At 42.0% G+C, this 19,960-nt stretch overlaps 1 protein-coding gene across 2 annotated transcripts; it reads right to left on the bottom strand.

Annotated features, from left to right (window-relative positions):
- Positions 1-700: 700 nt before the first annotated feature.
- PCTP (phosphatidylcholine transfer protein) lies at positions 701-12,201 on the bottom strand. 2 transcript variants are annotated; one of them, XM_032129122.1, is made up of 6 exons: positions 11,996-12,201; positions 8,704-8,818; positions 5,034-5,113; positions 4,528-4,699; positions 3,811-3,878; positions 701-3,282 (listed from the first exon to the last, which is right to left on the bottom strand). In XM_032129122.1, the coding sequence occupies exons 1-6, from the start codon at positions 12,194-12,196 to the stop codon at positions 3,217-3,219; spliced, it is 702 nt and encodes a 233-aa protein (XP_031985013.1). In that variant the 5' UTR covers positions 12,197-12,201; the 3' UTR covers positions 701-3,216. The 2 variants fall into 2 exon arrangements, with proteins under 2 accessions (XP_031985013.1, XP_031985012.1); XM_032129121.1 differs by having other exon boundaries at positions 8,704-8,821.
- Positions 12,202-19,960: the final 7,759 nt, after the last annotated feature.

A 19,960-nucleotide genomic window follows, 5' to 3' on the forward strand; every position in this document is an offset into this window, starting at 1 on the left:
AGAAAACTGACATAATGGGAAGCAAAATTATTGGTGGGAAGACACATCACCTACTAGCATGGACTAGCATCTGAAATCTATCCCCCTGTCTTCTCACTTTTTCTGTTCCACTAAATTATAAAAACAGACAATGACCTGCTTGAGAAGTGAAGCATCAACCAGATATTTCCTGAGCAAAGACAACTTACATTTCCCTTTGCACATCATCTTCTAAGAGGCAGCACTAGTGACTGCAAATCTGACATCATTCTCTATGTTGACTTTGGGTTACTGACAATCTTTCCTTTACTTTACCTTCCAACTCAAATACATTAGTTTTACAGAGAGATCACATGGAAAGAATGGAGTTGAATGGCTGGAACACATTGTGGAAGAATGGTTTATATTCATTTTGTTACAGCATCATTCCTTATGGAAACAGGGGATGGAGAACCAGTCATTCAAAAAAATTCCACCACTTCTGTGAAGAACATGCCAGAACACATTTCAGTAAGAGCTGCTAAATTTAAAACACAAGTTCTATATGCAGATAGATCCAAAGCTTATTATGATTTATGGAAACTCTGATATTACACTTTGGAGCAGATGCCTGTTTGTTGACTGAAATTACAGCATTTTTATAGTTCTATTTGGCTGTTGGGATACCTACCAAATTGTTAATTGGGGTGGGATAGAGAAGATGAGAGGCTCAGTCATCACCTAACAGAAATGTTCATTCTTTTTTTATTCAAACAACCCTTTGCTTACAACAGATCACTAAAAGAACAAACTCTGCACTCCAGTTTTAGGCAAGCTGGTGAAACAAAACCAACTTTGAGGTGCTACATTAAGAAACAGCATGGGAAGGGGCTTTCATGTTTTATAACCCCGTGCACCAGAACTCATAACGCATGATGACTTAACAACTTTCACCGCAGGTAAATTCCTGCTCAAGCTGTCCAGAAAGACTCACAGGATACATGTATAATTTATGGAAGATCAATATTTAATCAGTCATTAATAACGCTCTAAAATGATTTAAGAATGACTTTACGTCCAAAGACTGAAAATACCAACTCTTTCTAGTCAAAATCTTCCATTCAGACACAAAGCCGCTTGAACTTTTCTTCCGTATTAATACAAGATGGGTGTAGTAACCCAGACTTAAACTGAAGTGTCACTGCGTATTTGTTACTTTAAAAGCCCATGGGGAACTAAAGAAAAGATCTGATGCTGCTTTCATCTCACATCATTGCTTAGTTCCTTGTAAACAGTGGAAAAGCTGGTTTTAGTATCTGCTGTTTAATCAAACATGTTTTAATTTAGAAAGTTGTGTACAGCATGAGAAGCTGCCTGTGCAATGGTTTCAATATGGATATGTGAGCAAAGGCCATGTATTCTACACACTCAGTGCGGGGTCTGCAGGAAATCAAATTTTCAGCTGGATCGACAATGGAGCCATTCAGCCTCCTGAACTCTCAGCCTCAGTGTCTCAGCACACTGCACACACATGTATACTCTGTCTTGGTGACAAGTAACTATATGGTTATAAAATGCTTTCAGTCTTTCTCCTGCTTTCATTTCCTTAAAGAAGAAACAAAATTACAGATTGTCTGGAGAAAAATAATGAAAAAATTACCTCTTTTGTCCACCATTCATCTCTGTGCACATACTCAGCTCACTAGGTACATATTGCTTGTAAACATTTCAACTCAAATTTTAAGGTAGGTTTACAATTACAGGTAAGTTTTGCACTATTGTGGCACAGAGGTCAGTTTTGTTCAGAAAGAACTGGAAATTAGTCCGCATCATTGTTCCAGGAAGATTCATCCTCAGCTAGTCCCCTTTTAAAATGTTGTTATATTGTGTTATATAACACTGTAATATTCAATCCAGTGACAGTCTCCAAGTCAAAGATATTGAAAAATGACTAAACTGCTAGCAGAACACATGAAATCCTGCTTAGTTCTAATCCAACTTATTCTTTCAAAATCCTTTAAAAGTAAGGCAGCTCACAGTATCAGCCTGTCATTTGTGACCTGCCCAGCATGGCACTCTTAAACCTAGGAGACAGAACAAGAACACTACATGGATAAAATAATGATTTATTGGAAGCAAATATTCACACAAGGTATAAAGGCAATCATTTCAATAGTTTCCTTTTTAACAAAACAAAGGTACTCCACTACCAGATTTATCCAGAAACAGGATTAGATTTAGGAACAATGTAGAATATTTTAAATCCCTGAGAATGATATCCTCTCATTCTTTTATGGGGCACTCCCTGCCCCACCCCCTGCAAAGGTGCTGGAAATTTAATTTCCTGCTCAATTAAGCTTTTAGTGGGTCACCATCCATTCTTTATATCAGCATGAAATTCAGAAATGCAAGCAAGCCCAAGTTCCACATCAAGCTCATCCACATTCAGTGGCAGGCACCCAGTTTAAAATTACTTCCAGTTTCAAGCTGGTATCCAAGCTGCTTTATAGATAAGGCTACTGACTCTGAAGATAAAACTTGTTCCCCTAAAATCAGTCAAGCAAGAAGTCACCTCCTCCTTTTTCATCTATCTGGACACAGCTAAGGGTTTTTACTTTTCATACAGAAGTATAGAGCTGTGAATGCAAGGCTTTAGGCTTGATCTTTTTACATCTGGATTTAAGGAAGTTCAGCATCACAGACTTCCAGCTCCTACTGCACATTTCTAGCAATTTATCTCAGCCCCCTGCATTTTTTAGGTTTATATCAGGCAGAGAGTTTAAGAATGACAAACGTGGGTAGCAAAAGCGTTTCCTCCCATGCAATGCAAGTTCCATTACTGAGATTCAGGAGGAAGCCACCCTGCAAAGGCAGATCCAGGCATAACACATGCAGACAATTTGCAGTCCAAGTTCAGACATTTTTTCTAGTAAGACTATTGTCTGTTTTGCAAGGATGTAACATATCCATCACAGAACTCCTCTAGCTGGACACCTGACAACCAGCATAAGCAAAGCATGGGGAACAAGGCTAAACTTGAGTACTTTCAAAAGCTGCAGCTGATGTTGGTGGTACCTTGTCAGTGGCCAGCTCTTCAGTTGGAGATGGAAAAAACAATTAATAGAACTCAAGGCATAACTCAACTAAGATAAAATTCTTTCCAATATTAGAGGTAGATTTTATCCAGTGTAATATATAACAGCCATTCCTGTAAGAGCAGAGATCTAGGAATTAAACAATTAAGATCAATTTCAACACCTATGTGCTCCTAGAATAATTAAGGCAAGCTTTTTGTATATCCTTCAAGAAAGCAGGCACACCACTCTGTAAAGAGAAAAGCAGAAAAGTCATTTTTGCGTAATGAAATCAATAAAAACTATAAGCAAGATGAGAATTCCCATTATATAGATCAAGGCCTTCAAACAGATACAGTTCTTAGATCTAATATCCAATTGTCTTAAGATACAACTCCAAGATCTGGTACATAGCATCAAACCATTCCTTGAATACCTTGGGAACAAACTGCGTTGTTGAAGTTTGCTTGTCTTGAGGCTATTCATATATGCTCTGAAACACAGATTATCTGGGGTTTGTTGTAAAAATTTACCTGCAAGGTTGGCAAACCAAAGGAATTTGACAGGAATGAAAATAAATCAATTAATTACGACTATTGTCATGAGAGCATACAATAGTGAGACTGTAAATATGGGACTGTGTAAAAGCTAGGAAGGCTGATATATCTGTTTCAGAAAAAATTAATTCTGCCCAACACGTAGAAGGTGGGTATGAATGCAGTGAATTCGTTGTTTGAAACAGATCAGCCAAAGATCATTGTCTGTAACCTTTACTTACCTTGGCAGCCCAGTTGACCAGCCAGGATGGAATCATGCCACCAGGATTATCAAAATAGTACATATAGACTAGAGAGGAGAGAGAAGTTACCAGTTACCTGAGACTTAGCTCTAACACACTGTGACAGAAGCTGATGGTGTGCATGACTGACACACCAACTACAACATTTCTACTCTAAATTACGCACAAAAAAGTTGACTTGTCCTGAAGTGAAATGTGAAGTAAATAAAGACATTCCCAATTAACCTCTGGGAAGCTGACACAGCCACAACAGTAATTTAGATTACTGCAAACCATTTTTGGCACCCTGTCTTATAACATAACACTGTCTTTAAAAGACTAATCTCAAACAGGAGTCAAGCTCTAGACAAACCCTTTAATCTATACATCTGTAAAACACAGTACTTGAATCCTTGCTGAGTTAAGAAAATTGCAGCAGACTCTCCCCAGCTGAACTGTCTGGCAGGAAAAGAAGTATAGACTGGGGGTGGGATGGGAGGGCAGAAGGAAGTGGACAGTAGACTATTCTTGACTACCCAGCCCAACTGCTAAATGAAAAGATTCTTCACAGTAGTGCACTGCACTGAACATTTCCAAAAGTTTCATACATTTTAAAGTACCCTTGGCTTAAAATTTCCAGTCCCCCTCTTTGTGTGTTTTGCTAATACATACATTCCCTGGCTACATGACTTGTCACACATTTTCTTGACCTCTTACCTTTAGATCCAGCCTTGCCATCACTTTCAATTACCAGGCTTTGTTTATAGCTTTTAACTCTGATAATACCAGGCTTTTCAGGGCACTGAGGAACAGCCACACTTTTTGCTAACACAACCCAGATCTTCCTCCCATCCACATCCATCTCCCGACATTCCCGAATATAGACATACTGTACTGCAAGTTGAGGAGGCACGTCAAAACAATGTCACTTTGAGGGATGAGGAGTTGACAAGTGAATTCCATCACAAACAGCAGCTCCTTCAAGTTATTTCTCATGGCCCTACAGGATTCAATCCTGCAGAGCAATAATTCAGCTATGTGAGGTCTAGCTCTGTGTGAGAAGAGACACCCACATTCCTCTTCATGCCATATATATTCATGTAACATGAGGACTGCAAGACCTTAGATCAAGTGCAGCAGAGCAATGGAATCAGATCATTGTTGGGATTCCTGGATGACCAAGTGGCAAAAACTGCCAGAGGAGCAAAAGCTTAAAAGGATACATCTCTGTTTGAGAGAGGAAAAGGGTACTTCACTTCCCAGTAGATTACTTTTTCACCATCATATGTTTCCTCATACAGTTCTACGGTTGAAAGAAGATGACTGTTAGATATTTTTAATTTCTACTGCAACAGAACTATAGATGGCATCAAGAGCTGCTAAGATTTCTTACATGAACACATTTTACATGCAACCCTGATGTCAAAATTAATATGTATGTAAAATTTTAGCAGTAAGAGACATTAAGAAGTTCTGTACCAGGATTGTTCAGGAATCATACACAAAAATACGTGACCTCTTTTTCTGTGGCTATTGGATTAATTGGTGGAAAAAAAAACCCCAAGGAAAAAGCTCCAGAACATAAAAGCAGAAAAATTCTGGGGGAAGCAGAGTCAAATTCCTTTTCCAACAGTTTGCTCATTCAAAGCCTTTCCATCTCAAAGCTTTTTCCTCACCTATGCATGTTCTGTACAATTCTAAGTCACAAGTGCAGTGTGCTTTTTCACCAGCATGTCATTACCCCTGCAAATGATACTGAGTTAACATGGAACTAGGATGAGTGCAGCTTTCTAAAAACCTGAAGACATCTTACATGAGGGATTAATAAATTTTGGAAAAGCTGTAAGAAATTTCACAGCAGTATATACATGCAACAGCAAACGAAAATCTTGAGCAGTTCATTACACCATCTTCAGTCTGCCTGGAAACTCAAATCAGAAGACAGCAGAACATGAAAAAAGTAACCTAGGAATAGTGCCTAAAACACAGCAGTGACTCAGTCAGATAGCAGTGTGGCATGAAGGAGAAGAATCAAAATCAAGTTCAAATCAAACCACATTTGATTTTTGAATAGTTTGAAAACCTATCTACATTACAGCTTCTTTTCTTCTTTCATAGAGGCAGCAACTGCCACTATGAGGGCAATGGACCTGACAAGCCATGGGGCTGAGCCAGGGTGAACTCCTGTTGGCTCAGGGCCTGGAGTAAAGAGTAGTTTGATCCAGAAAGGTGGTTCACCTGAACAGTCAGAGTGGTCTTTTCTTCCTTTAGGGCAGACTTGTGCTTGAGGTGCTCTATATACTCCAGAGGCAGGGTTTTGAAAGCGAGGCCAGAATCAACTAACAATCTCATTGATAAGCCAAGAACAGTGCCCCAGATGGGAGATTCTTTCCCTGCGTAATATATTCCAAACCAGGCTTCTGTCAGTATGCCTGCAGATCAGCTGTCACCCACAGAAACAGCTTCTCCTCTTCTCCAGCTGGAGCAGTACTGGATGCACCTGGTGTAATAACCCACAACACTTACATTTTCCACCAGAGGTCACTGGAGCATTGGATTATTCACTTTACTTTCACTTCTAACCACCAGAGTTTTCCTTTTTCAAAGGCACCATGATAGTTTTAAAGACCCCAATACAACTGTTATTAGCTATCCCATTTACCTATGTATCTTTGCAAACACAGGAAAAACACACAATAGGTAAACACATCCCACCTTCATTCACTTCAAAGCAGAATACAGTGCATTTTAATCAATAATCTGACTTCATTTAGCATTACTACAAGAGATTACAAGTCCATTCTATCCATAATAGGCACAGCAGCACTTGCTGCTTCAACAGTCAGTTATTACTGTTAAATTGTTGGGAAGTCTAATCTCAATCAGGAAGGTGTTGCAATCAGGAGTAGCAAGTTTCACTATTGCTCAGGCCCAACCATTTTGCATCATGCCACAGAAGCATGTGGTACTTCAGTCACTACTCTACAGTTTAGTCACAACTTCCCTGCTGAATTGGCAGCTGCAGCACAAACCAGGCCTCAGGATGCCCACATCTCGTGGATATTCAGAAGCATTCAGGAGCAGTTGCCCTTTTGGCTAAAAAGGCAGCTACTTCTGCTCCAGTCAGGTTTTTATTTCAACGTCAGCCAGCAGTTCAGCACAGAACTCTCCTCTGGACTGCCACTTGCATGGCTGTAAGAGTACCAAGAAGTACAAACAATAACACCAAGAGCAAGAAGGCTGTCAATGTAAGTTTTCTGGGGTTTCTTCCTAAATGTGAAAGAAAAAGCCCAGGCTTAACTGGAGTTACATTTAAAATGTTGGCTAGTACTATTTCATCATATGTACAGTCCTAAAAAATGGGTGGCCTTGTGTCAATTTTTAAGCTGGAAGGAAAGCATTACGTTGTATTTATGCCCTTTAAGAGTTAATTTCTGTGAAATGCTGGACTTAAAGCACCAGCACAAGTATAAATTAACAGAAGAACAAACCATGGTCAGCAAGGATATAAATGTCAGCTCTGCAACATTATCTAGTTTGTAGTTTAAGGGTGTAGCTTCCCCCAACGGCTTCCTTTCTTTTCTCTATGAAGGAATTAAAAAAAAAAAAAGAAGTGTTTATTTAAGAAGGACTCATTTCTCCTAAATGTACTTAAAGACTACTGAAGTAACTCAGCAGAATATTTTTACATCCAATACAATAATGCTGAATCCCACTCTGGCTCTTTGTTTCATTAATGGCAAAACGGCTTTTGCTACAAGAAAGCTACTGACTGTTTTGACAATTAACACTTAATGAAGACACTACTCCTTAAATTTGACCAAGTACTGAAATGAGTTAAAACTGTGGTCCCCTGTACCAATACAGCCACAGGCATTATCAGCAATCATTCACCGTGGAGCTGTCCTAAACCTAACAAGCACAACATTTAACAAGTCTTTGGTTTTTAACACTGCTCTTTGTTCAGCAAAACACTTTGACCACTTTTCAGTTTTACTGGCCTGAACTGACTTCAATCACAGGCTTAAAAAGGAAAGGCTCTCCATCTCTAAAAAAAATGGATTACTGTATGTCTACATCAGCTGAATCTTTACCTTGTTACTGCTGACTTAAGATGTTTTAACATCATATGGATATTCCGGTTCAAAACCGTTTTTCAAAGACAACATTAAATAAACTTAACTAAATTAGTTATTGCTTTCTCTGTAAAAGCCTGAAGTTACCAAGTATTCTCTCGATACACCCATTCCTGACTGTAAAAGGCACCAAGAACAACCAATGTTTTTAGGAAACGATATTCCATCATGCATCAAACTGGTGGAAACCTGAGTAAAAATTTTCACAATGAGAACAATCAGCCTTTGTAATAATCTCCCCAGGGAGAAAAACTGGACACTTTTAAGACTCAGCTGAACAGGGTGCTGGGCCATCTTGTCTTGACTGGGCTCTTGCGAATGAAGTTTGGACCAGATGATCCCAGAGGTCCCTTCCAACCTGCTATTATTCTACGATGCACTGCTCCACTGCCATATGCAAAGATGCACAAAAGGTACCACCTCCATTTCTCCCCAAGACATCTACTAAAATTTAACCTAAGCATTACAACTAAAAGTTACAAGGTTATGCTCCAGCATAACCAGTGATGTCAATCATATGCTTTAACCAACATGGAAGGAATTCATTCCAGAAGAAAGATAAATGCTGTTGAGACATTAGTTGCTCCATATCAGCGTTTACTTGTATATTTGCAGAGTGCAACCTTATCCCAAAAGATATTTAAGCCTGACCCGAAGTCTTTGGAGGCAGTAACTTCAAAATACCTTTGAGGAAAGTTTTAGGGGGAACAATCAAAGTGGACTCGAGCTTGCTTTTACACTGCCTAGATGAGCTTACCTTTAACATACTGATCCCACTCTTTTCTGAAATCCAAGTCCATGTAGACATCTGCACACAATTTTGGAGGACAGTCAGCAAGACCACCAAAGATTTTATATTCATAAAGTCCTGACTGCTGTGGAAACAGAGTGAGGAGAGGAAAAGTCACACAGGAAAGGGAAGTACTCTGCATCAGGGAGAACAGCTGAAGGAAGTTAGGTGGGGCACAAACTACAAATATGCTCAAGAGCTGTGAAAGCAAGTGTTCAAAAAACAATGCAAGATTCGGTCTTTAACCTCTCGACTTTTTGATCTATACATGAAAGTTTAAATCCAGCCGGGCTGACCTGCCCTGCACAATGGTTGTTTCTTCCCTTACACCAGTACCCTTTTACTTCATCAGGAGTTCCAGAGGGAGCATGTTTCTTCACAAACACAGTACCCTTTTCATCTCCAGTGGTCAGTGTGGACTAAATCCTGCCCACACCGAGGTTTACCAGAAGCATTAAATTCTTGTAGCAAGTTATTTATGCTTATACATCAGGCTGGGATACAAGAATGCATTACAATGTCCATGCTTCTATACAATGCACTCTTAGATCTGCCTTAAATATTTATCAGCTACTTTCTTTCAGAAAGCTGTACGCACTGAAGGGGTGGGGTGCAGGATATCTCCTGTTTAATGTTACTTTCAACATATGGTAACTCCATCTGTGCCTATAGAGCAATGTTTGTACCATTCTTAGTACCAGTTCAGGACTAAAGTAAAACAATGAGAGTATTTCAAATATACAGTGTAGAAATCAAATTAAAGCATTCCCAAGGAAACAAGAGAAGGATTATACAACATTCTGTTAGTGAATAAACGAATTTTCCTCTTTTGCTCGCCTTCACAAACCAACTCTAGAAGATGAAGATTTGAAGTGCCAGAAAATAATAATGCGAGCAAGAAGCTTAAGCTACTCATCTTCACTGTGGCTTCACTGAAGCACCAATCACCAGCTTCAAACTTGAACTATTCAGCACCTGTGTAACCCCATGAACTCACCACCTTTGTAAGAGGCATCAACATTTTAATTCTCACAAGAAAAAGCGCAATTTACAGTAAGAAAGTTAAAACAAAAGTGAAATGTTTCAGTTTTCTGAGGCCTGTTTCCAGAGAGTCAATCAGCTTGGCTGGAGTACTGTGCTGGCCGGTGAACATACATTACAAGGGACAGAGAGTTTTCAGGAAGACAAGTCCCTACCGCAAGAACCACTTCATGTTAGGGTGGCCAAAAAGGCTTCTCCCAGGATGCTTGTTCTGTTGTGTTAATCTATCCCAGTTTGGATTCCCCAGTTGGCCGTTGGCCTCTACCCCTCATCACTCCCCCAGAGCTCCCCATTGGTCCCCGTTCCCTGGTCCTGCCTTTTCTCCACCCCCGGATAAAACCGTGAGCTTCGGGATCACGTTGGTATTTGCCCGTGTAACCTTTGGCAGTGTAGCAGCAATAGATGCTCCTGGCGGAACGCACACAAACGCCCTTCTCGACTCTTTGCTACCGACTGCAACACAGAACCCACCCGTGCGCCTGTGGGGGCACGCGGGACCCCACGGAGCTGGGCAGGGACGGTGTTAGAGTACAGCACTGAGCAGGAAGGCCCAGATCATCTTCTCCAGCCTGCAGAGAAGGTGGAAAGACAAGGCAAAAAGAGAAGACAACAGGAAAAATAATTGCTGCTTTCAGCTTCCTGGACTACTGTTGCTACAGTGGAGCTGCAGTTCAATAAGTGCTAAAAACTAATTTTTCCAGTAACAACTTAAAACTAAGACCCTCCTTCTAGACATCGTTCATCTTCTCTTGTAGCAATCTGAAGCAACTGAAAGAGAAAACAGGAAATTTATTTCCCAGTAGAATCAGAAAATTGGACTTGAAAAGGTCCCTTGCATCCTGTGTAGTCTGTCCATCCAGCCTAAACTAAGGGCATCGTATACTACATTTAAAAAAAAGACAGACACCTATAAATGTTTTTGTTTGTTTGTTTGTTTCAAATAGTCCACTTGGCTCTACAGTATAAAAGCATGAGAGGATAAGGAGGAGAAGCCTGAGCTACTTTCCATCTCACCAGCTGCCATTCATACAACAGCAGCACAGCCACTGCAGTAAGCCAGGGTTTCCCTGGTCCCATTTGCCTGGCTAAATCCAGCCTCCAGCTTCCCAAAGTTCCTTTGCCTTCATTCACTGCATGATGCGTTTACAGGTCTGGGTTGAGCGTTGATCCTAAAGCCTCTACTTCATCCACTCCAGAAGGAACACCCCCAGCACCCTGTGCTCCATCAACACACTGCATGGATATCCTGCATGGATACCTGGCAGGCACCCCAGCCTCGCCTGTGCTCTGTGCACTCATTGATAAGCTCGTCTTGCCACTGCCAGTTACCACATTCACACTGTAAACAGGAGCTGTTTATCACTGAAAAAAATCCCAAGGTCTATGAAGTGATGGCTTTTTAAAGAGGCTTTCCCTACCCCACTGTGCCTTTAGCACAGCCCTGTACACTTGCTTGTTTTTTCTAACATTACCATGTCTGAAATGATTTCTCAGAATACAAATACAAAACTGTCATGCAAAGAACAGCATGAAGTCCAGTAAGTAGCTGAGAGGAAACTGTGATCACTCAGTTAAAGAAATAGGATATTTATATATATATATTTATATATGGATTTAGAAGTCAGTATTGAATCATAAATCTGAGTCAGAATGAAAACACTGTCAATCACAAGTCAGTTCCTAAACTACTGAAGTTCTTTAAAGAAGTTAGTCCCCTCAAAAGGGGAGAAAACTTCATTCCAACCCTTTATGAACTACCTCCTCATTTTAGAGGGCGAACGGTGGAAAATCAGTGTGAAGGGAGTTCTGGAGAGAGGCAGGAGGGAGGGAGGACTCCTGGAGACCACGGTGCCGTGACACGGGCGGGGCTCGGGAGCAGATATTTAGGGACACGACCACAAACCCCTCAGAGGGGGTCGGGAGGGCGGCACATCGAACACCCCGTTAGGCCGACAGCCCCTTTCCCCGGGAATTCCCCCATCCAGCTGCTCACAAGCTCGGTTCCCCGGCACGGTGCGCGGGCAGGGGTCACTACGGCCCAGCAGCTTTCCCATCAGCAGTTAATGGCATTATCCGGAAAGCTGCTTTCTGGGAGCCTGGAGAAACCGAGCCCAGGCCTGTGCGGGGAACCGGCGGCTGCGGGCAGGGTCGTGCTGGCCCCGCATCCCCGTCACCACCCCCCCGGCCGCCCCGGGCCGCGCTGCCGGTGCCCGCCCACCTCGTGGTACAGCCGGTAGATCCGCACGCCCATGGTCTCCACCAGGAGCTGCCAGGGCCCCGCCGCGGCCGGCGCCGGCTGGTCCAGCTCCCGGCAGGCGGCCCGAAACTGCTCCTCCGAGAAGCCCCGCGATGACGGCGCCTCCACCTCCGGCGGCCCTTGCATCCCCACCGCTCCCTCCACCTCCGGCGGCCCCGCCATCCCCGGCGGCGGCCGGGCGGCCACAAGCCCCGGCCGAGCACAACCCCCGTCCGGGCCGCCCCGCCCCGCGGCCGCCCGGCCCCCGCCACGCCCCGCTGAGCCTGCGGGCCCGGGGGAGGGGGCTCGGGGGCGGCACAGTGGGTTCACGGGGCATCCCTGCCCTGCAGGTGCGCTCCGTGCGCTCTCGGGTTAGGCGGGGTCTCAATGGTGGTGCCTTTAAATGTGTGTGACATTAACCTGGTGCCAGAACGGGGACAGGTTCCGTGGGTGTGATGGTCAGGGCCTTCCCTCTGGGGTGCTCCCCAAGGACAGAGATTGAACACTATGGGGACATGTATTTTTGTGTATTTTTGTTTATCTTCACATTTTGAAAGGCAGTTTTCCTTATGGAGTGTATGTACATATTGAGAGTATTATATAAAAACCCCATAACTGCTATACAGCTGCTTGGCAGGTGAGCGTGACCCTGGCACACCCCACTGAGGCCCGGCCAGCCTGGCAAAGAGGGGGGGACAGCAGGCTCTGGCCCCTGGCAGACTGGGGTGCACTGGGGTGGACAGGATGGAAGGGGACAGAAAACTACCACTGCGATGAGCTCCTGGGCAGGAGGAACCCACTGGCAGGGACACACTTTGCTTGCTCAGGCTCTGCAGTGACACCACCTATCACACACAGCCAAAGCATTAAGGCCTTCAAAATGTGACTAAGGCAAGTTTTCTCCTGGAAACTAAATCTGTTTTCATTACAGCTTTATTCTTCTAATTCCTGTGAGATTTTCCTGCTGAACCCTGTCTTCAGAATAAAACACAAGCAGCTCTAAGTGGTGGGATGCCATCAAACCTACTGTCTGGCAGCACCACCCAATGTATTTGGTGGTAACCTCTGTGCAAGGCTGGAATAATGTAGTATTTTCTTGCTTCCCTGCCAAGTGGCTGAGCTCTTTGACAGAGTTCACTTATGTCAGCTGTCCTTTCCAGTTGCAGTCAATTGGTTTGCAAGCAGAGCATGAGGATTTCTGGCTGACTGGTTCGGACATACAGGCTGACCATCATCCTTGCACAGTCCAGAAAACTTTTGGAGAGAGCATTTTGGAAGAAGACAAGATTGTATCTCACAAACTTTCTCCCAGTATGTAAATTTGATGCCAGAACTTGACCTCTACCATCTTTATAAAATAATGTCAGTAATGATAATAAATGTCTGCTCATACCTTACCTGCTCTCACCTCCCCACTGAGACTGCTAGGCAAACATTTCAGTTCTTTTATTTTTTGTAGTAATGTTATGTGTATCATCATTATTATTACTAATATTTATACAATAGGTATAAATATTTTGGCTTACTTTTGTACTTTCTGAATTAAAATGGCATGTTTTCAGTCAGCCCAGTTGGTTCTCCAAATATCACGGCAATGCATTTCTTATGGCTGATCCCTTATGAGTAAATTCTTGGCTAAGTAGCCGTGAGTGGAGCTGTGCTGCCCACCCAGCTGTGGAGCTGGTCTTTAAAATGGAGTATGAGGAATGGCCTGGAGGTGAGACTAATTTAGTTTTTCTTGCAGAAAAACTTGCAGAAAAAAGCTTGCAGAAAGCTTTTATCAGATTGCAGTCTCACTTTTAAGTCCCATTCATTCTCTGAAACAGGGCTCAGTGAAACTGAAAGAGCTTATAGCTCCCTTTTGCAGAGGTGACTTTGACCCAGTATGAAAAAGGAGGAGTTGTGAGTCAACAACTGATCTTTAACATGCAACAAGGACATGTGCCTGTGAGATTATATGATCTCCTTGTTTGTGCAAAAGGACTGATGTGATCACAGCTCAATGTTGCCTACTGTTTTAGGGTAAATGTTTTGCATTATATGGTTGTCTACATGGCATCAGTAAGTTGGCTCCAGCTGCCTGGCCACTCCCTCTTTCCCTAGCACTTTCATGGAAAAAGAGATTTATCTCACAAGGCCACTCTAGGGACAAAAGCTTTCAAAAAAGGCATTACTATGTGACCTTTTTTCTTGGTAAATAAGGAGTGGTGATTACTAAGAAAGCACAAGCTGTTCTGAAAAGAGAGTTTATTTTCTGTTTTCTTGTATGTTTACGTAAGTGTTATTATTTATCACTTGTATGTCCATGTATTGCCCTTAGCTTAGGGATAGAAGCTGAAGTTTGAACCCAAGACCTTTAAAACCTGCGCTGCTGAGTACTGGCTGTAGGCTGGGATGAGCTCAGGACTGATTTTCTACTGCTCTGCCCCAACACTGCAGGACAGCAACTGCTCCAGGGCAGCTGGGTCTGGGAACACGAACCCAAAGGCAGCCTGGATACACCAAAATCTAGTCTCACACGTGGATCAGAGACCTAAATACCATCTGAATGAAAATAGTTTCAAAAGTGCCTGTACTTGATCTACATACTTACCGGATCTCAGGCTTCAGGTTAGTTACCCTGTAGTGTAGTAGTTAGGATACCTGGTTTTCAGCCAGGCTTTCTGATATGGGAAGGTTTAGATTTTATCCCTGGTGGTGTTTAAAGAGAGTTTGGACTGGGCTCTGAGCACCTGGTCTAGAGGAAGCTGTCCCTGCCCATGGCAAGGGGTTGGAATGAGATGGGATGATCTTTAAGGATCCTTCCAACCCAAACTATTCTGTGATTTTATGATTCTATTTAGCTGCTGCTGCTCTGAGTGGGAAATGATACCTCAAGGCAACTTGCTGATCTGGGCTATCAGTGGTATTAATGTACCTAAATCTCCCACCTGTTTTTTAGAGTGGAAATAATCTGTATGAATTCCCCCCTAACACCTAACCTTTCTGTTACTGAAGTCAATGTTGAGTAATCCAATTAATTTTGTGGTGTAGAACAAAACCAGGAAACTGGACAACTCCTGCATCAGAAAATCATATGTGGCCAGAAGTGAAAACAGCAATGAATACTACATTGATGTTTACAGGCCCCAGGTGATTTTCAGTGTTTGTTTTAGATATGGGTGTCCATGTGTGGGAGAATGTTCCCAGCTATATTGTGTTTTCCTCTATCTGTCTCTGTGTGGCACTGGTGCTCTTTGAGAAATTCTTGAAGATGCACTAAAGATGTGGGATTTTGATGGATTCAACTGCTTTGCAGACATTTATATATTACCATAATTCCATTTTACTCAGTGCATTCCAAAAACTTTGCAAAACTGCTGAATAGTCCTGCCCCACCATTTATACAATATATACATTTGTATTTCTAGTATACACAGCCAAAGCAATTATAAGCTTCTGCTGCTGTTGCTTTATTATTGACTACATAATGTAAAAGCCTTTCTCACAAATTGTTTCATGACTTTTGCAGTTTGCAAGAAGAAAATTCTTCATGCAGAAGGCTGAGAAGTAACAACAGCATCTCCCATCACAGCCATGCATTTGGAAGGCAGTCTGTATTCTCCTCTCTTGTATGAGTCAAAGGGAAATCTGTTTCTCAACATTTTTAGAATACACAGAAAATATAGCCTGTCTACTACATCAAAACCTTTATATATTTTATATATAAAATATATTTTTTATTCCTAAATATTTAGGCAGGGAGGGTGATTTTTGCAAAGAACTAGCACAAGACATGCATTGCTTGAACTGTCAAAAGATGTCGTAAGTGGCCATTAAATACTGGCTTATAATTGCCTTCCTCATAGAGTTGAATTTAACCCCAAACTATGATTGTTTCTTTATTGAGTACCTAGTTTCAACAGAGTTCCACCCAAATAGAAGAGAATTCAGAGAGTAACTGGAGTTCTGCTGTTTTTCTGCTTTCTGATAATATTTTTTACCTTTGGTAGATAGTTTATTATGCTGGACTCCTGGTGTCAGAACCCATCTCTTTCATTGGGCCATGTTTACTTTTGATTTACACCTTTTAGCCACAGTTTTTCTGGAAAGTAACACACTCCCAGTGCAAATAAACTGGAGATGCAGAGGTGCGACCTATTTACCTGGCCTTAAGGAAAGAGGAGTAATTTTAAACTTCACAGTAGGAAAGAAGGGATATCACCATTACCTGAATGACCTAAAATGACTCATTCAAAAGATAAGACAGCCTATTTAGATCTTGACTTGGTTTGGTATGGTTGTCACTACCACACCCTCTACTTTCTTAACTTGTTTACATGGATGTAGAAATATTTCTAAACATTTCCCTTAGCAGGTGATGCCAAAGAAGATGATAGATATGAAAAGCTCTCTTTTGTGAGAGCAGTAAGAACTGGTCTTACTGCAATAATATATTTTTTTCTTTTTTAACTACCCTTTAGGTCAGACACTTGACTTACTATAAATTTCACGGAAGTCATCTATTACATGGAAGAAAAGTTGTGTGTTTTAACCTTGTGCAGTATTTTAGATAGATCTTGTGTATAAATTTAGTCCTAAGGATTGTAGTAAAGTAGGACTAAGAAGGACTCATCAGACAGGAAGTAGTTCAGCCAATGGCCTGTGTAATTTAGTTTAAAACTCATAATTTCTTTCTACTGTTGGAGAGTCAGTAACAACTGGATGAAATGCTCCATGTCTACTAGACAGACCATTTGCAGGGGGAACAGTGTATATACCCTACCTGCTGAGAAGGGAAGCAAATGAAATGAAAATGTCTCTTGACACTATCCACTAGCTTGGCAAGACACTTTTTCAGCTTTTTGTCTGCATTTCCCTTCATGTCTTTGAGCCCTGTAAATTCTTTGGGTTACTCAGTGCAGGTGGAAAACCAAAAGAGATCATTCCTATTTTGAACTTAAATCTCAGCTGAATCTGCTGCATCCTACTGCAACAGTCTCTAACAAAAATCCTGGTTATGGTGAAATTACAGTGCCTGGAGTTTGCTCCCAGGCTTCCCCCCCAGCTTGGCCAGAAAGCTGCCACGGTGGCCACAGATTCAGAGGTTCTGTAACCAACTTATGCAAGGTTGAGGAATTGGCTTCTGGTGGTGTGATGCATCCCTCTGCTAATTAAAAGCACATGTCCACATAAGGAGTTCTTCAAATGGGAACTTCATGTAATTATGAAAGCAGTAGGAGATAAGAATAATTGTTTTCAGTTCCAGATATCCTGTCTTCTTCAGCACTGCAGGAAGATTAAGTGAAAGTCGAGGAGGGCAATAACAAAGTTCACATGCACAGCAGGATAACTGATGATGACCAAAGTACTAGTAGGGTCTAATGGAGTTCAAAGAAAATTCCTTTCCATATTCCCAGCCACCAAAGAGGTTTCTCACAGTCATTATAAGCACATCCATTCCATGAGCCTGATTACCCACAGAGTGGCTGGTTTGCACAGCAATCAACCAACTGGGCTGAACTCCCCTGTGCTGTGAACAGTGTTAATGAGAGGGGAGCTACAGCATTTCATGTGGAATCATTTGCTTCTCTGGCTTAACTGACTTTGGACTCCTTTTGGACTCCATTCCTCATCACAAAACACATACACTGCATGGCATGGTAAGGACAATTTATAATATATTAAACATGTTGAAAGAGTGCTTTCTGAAAGTTTCACTAAATGCAGTAAACTGACGTGTTGTGTCCATGTGTGGGCTTAGGGATAAAATGAAAAGAAAACTCAGTGGAGGGTTAGGGACAAGGCAAGAAAAACTAATTGAATAGGGAGCCCACAATGGTTGTACTTTGCCAGATTAGTGAGTCACTGTTTGCTGTGCTGTTAAGGCCCAGGAGACTGTTAGAAACTCAAAGGAAGCCATAAAGTATTGCAAGTGTGTTTCAGTCCAGTCGGCAAGCAACAGCATTGCTCAATTTAGGAGTAAAACTGCTCTCTCAGTAGGCGCCATGGGTTCCAGAATCACACAGGCTTCTTGCTTATCAGCCCAGCTTTGGGGCTGCACTTCCCTCCAAGCAGCTGTGTTCAGGCCCCAGGAAGGAGATTTTGTCATTTAGGGCAGGTCCTAAAGGGGAGCTATGTATCACTGGAGCCTGGCAGTCCAAAACTGTGAACCTATAACCCCTCACTGCAGCTGTTGCTCAGCCCTGAAGTCTCCTCAGCTGTTTGCACTGAATTTCTACAGGTGCCAAACGTGCTGCCCCGGGTATGTCTGGTCCTTCTTTCCTTACATCCTTGGAGAGCCATGCTCAGAACACAGCAGAACCTTAAAAGGCAGAGGTAGTCAGTCATCCCTTTTTTTAAAAGGCCAGAGGGCTGGTGCCCAAGTTGAATTCAACCCTTCAGTGCCTGAGTGCTACAAACCCACCCTTCTAGGGGAGAGCGCACTGATCTCTCAGCACTAGAGGAGATGTCATTCCCATCACTTTTCATTGCAGCTTTTATGCTTCACAGCAAGAAATAAGAATTGCATGAGGTCTAGGAGACTGTGTGACTTTTTAGCCTATTGTTAGGGCATTTATTTGTACAGAAACATGAATTCTAAGCCCAGCTTCAGTTCTTGTTTATGTGTATTAGAATAGTTCCTAAAAAAATCAGTTTCATGAGATATCTTATGTAAAACTTTCAGTATTTTATGTAATACTTTCAGTAATGAAATTGGCATGGAAAAATAAGAATGTACTCGTGGAGCTGTCGATGGTGTAAGCCTGGGAGGGAGGTTCTCTGTCAGCTAGGAGGACCAAATACTAGACTGGAATGACTAGAGAGGAACTGATGGAATAGGAATGGGGTGAAATTTAGGTCACGCACATATGTGCTAACAGCAAGAATTTCTGATATAAAGTGAAAAATGAAACTGGTACTGGAGAAAAATCCAGACATCCTGAACAATCAGAAGAAAATTATGCAATGTTAGTATTTCTAGTAAGCCAGGAAAATACTTGCACTTCCATGCAGGAAGTTGGTAAGACATCTGAAAAAATGATTGAAAATAAGCCTGAAAGAGTTTAATTTCTCCCTCTTAGGGCATTAGAGGGTTAACTGCCAAAAGAAAGAATAGCCTGCTTCAGCCAAAGGCTTACTTGTCCACATATAATTGTCTATGAATCCATGCAGCTAGAAACAAGGTTCCTAGATATCAACAGAATAAGGCTTGTAGTATCCAACAGAAGGAGTAGGAAACCTGGTTTTTTTGAAGTGGAACTTGTCAAGTCGAATAAAGATATTATTGGCACAGCTGCCTGCATTGGGAAGGACCAGACAATGGTCCAAGAGATCCTGCCTAATGAAGTTCCCCTCAGATCCAGTTTGTTTGTCATTTCTGCTCAAATGCTGATGTATTTGAAGGAAGCACCAGAAAGTGGGAAAACGAACTGACAGTTTCTTGCATAAAGCTGTGGAGCTTTTCCAGAACCTGGTTGATTTGTCTGGAGGAGATGAACCCTTGGTAGGGTCTCCATCACGGGGCAGTTCTTAACAATACACAGGATGAAATCCTGGCCCCTGTGAAGTTGATGGAAGTTTGGCCATTAATTTCTTGGAGGCCAGGATTTCACCCTGGAAACGGAATCAAAAGTACATGATGCTTTCAGAGACAGAGTGGCTGATTAAATACATCTGGTGCACTGCTCTTTTATCAATCATTGATAAAACAGTGTCTTTTAAATATAAACTTTAGGTGAGCTTAACTGCAAAATTCAAACATGTCCTTTTACAAGACTTAAAAGCATAATTTGTCTGCTTTTTGTCTGAAATAACAGAAATCATGGTAAAAAAATAACACAGCCCCACACCCATCCACTTCAAACCCCTGTAATATTTGATGTGATGCAGAAATGAGCAATTAAAGCTTAGAAAAGCCAGTTAAAATATTTCTAAACCACACATAAAACTTTATCTTCTAAGAAT

The sequence above is a fragment of the Corvus moneduloides genome, chromosome 19 (assembly GCF_009650955.1).
Source record: "Corvus moneduloides isolate bCorMon1 chromosome 19, bCorMon1.pri, whole genome shotgun sequence".
NCBI lineage: Eukaryota > Metazoa > Chordata > Aves > Passeriformes > Corvidae > Corvus > Corvus moneduloides.

Coding starts and splice junctions, on each gene's coding strand:
- PCTP (XM_032129121.1), bottom strand. CDS start 12,196: ATGGCGGGGCCGCCGGAGGTGGAGGGAGCGGTGGGGATGCAAGGGCCG. Junction 8,822..11,995: donor TCTACCGGCTGTACCACGAG/GTGGGCGGGCAC, acceptor CTGTTTCCACAG/CAGTCAGGACTTTATGAATA. Junction 4,700..5,033: donor TTCCTCTCTCAAACAGAGAT/GTATCCTTTTAA, acceptor CTTGCAGTACAG/TATGTCTATATTCGGGAATG.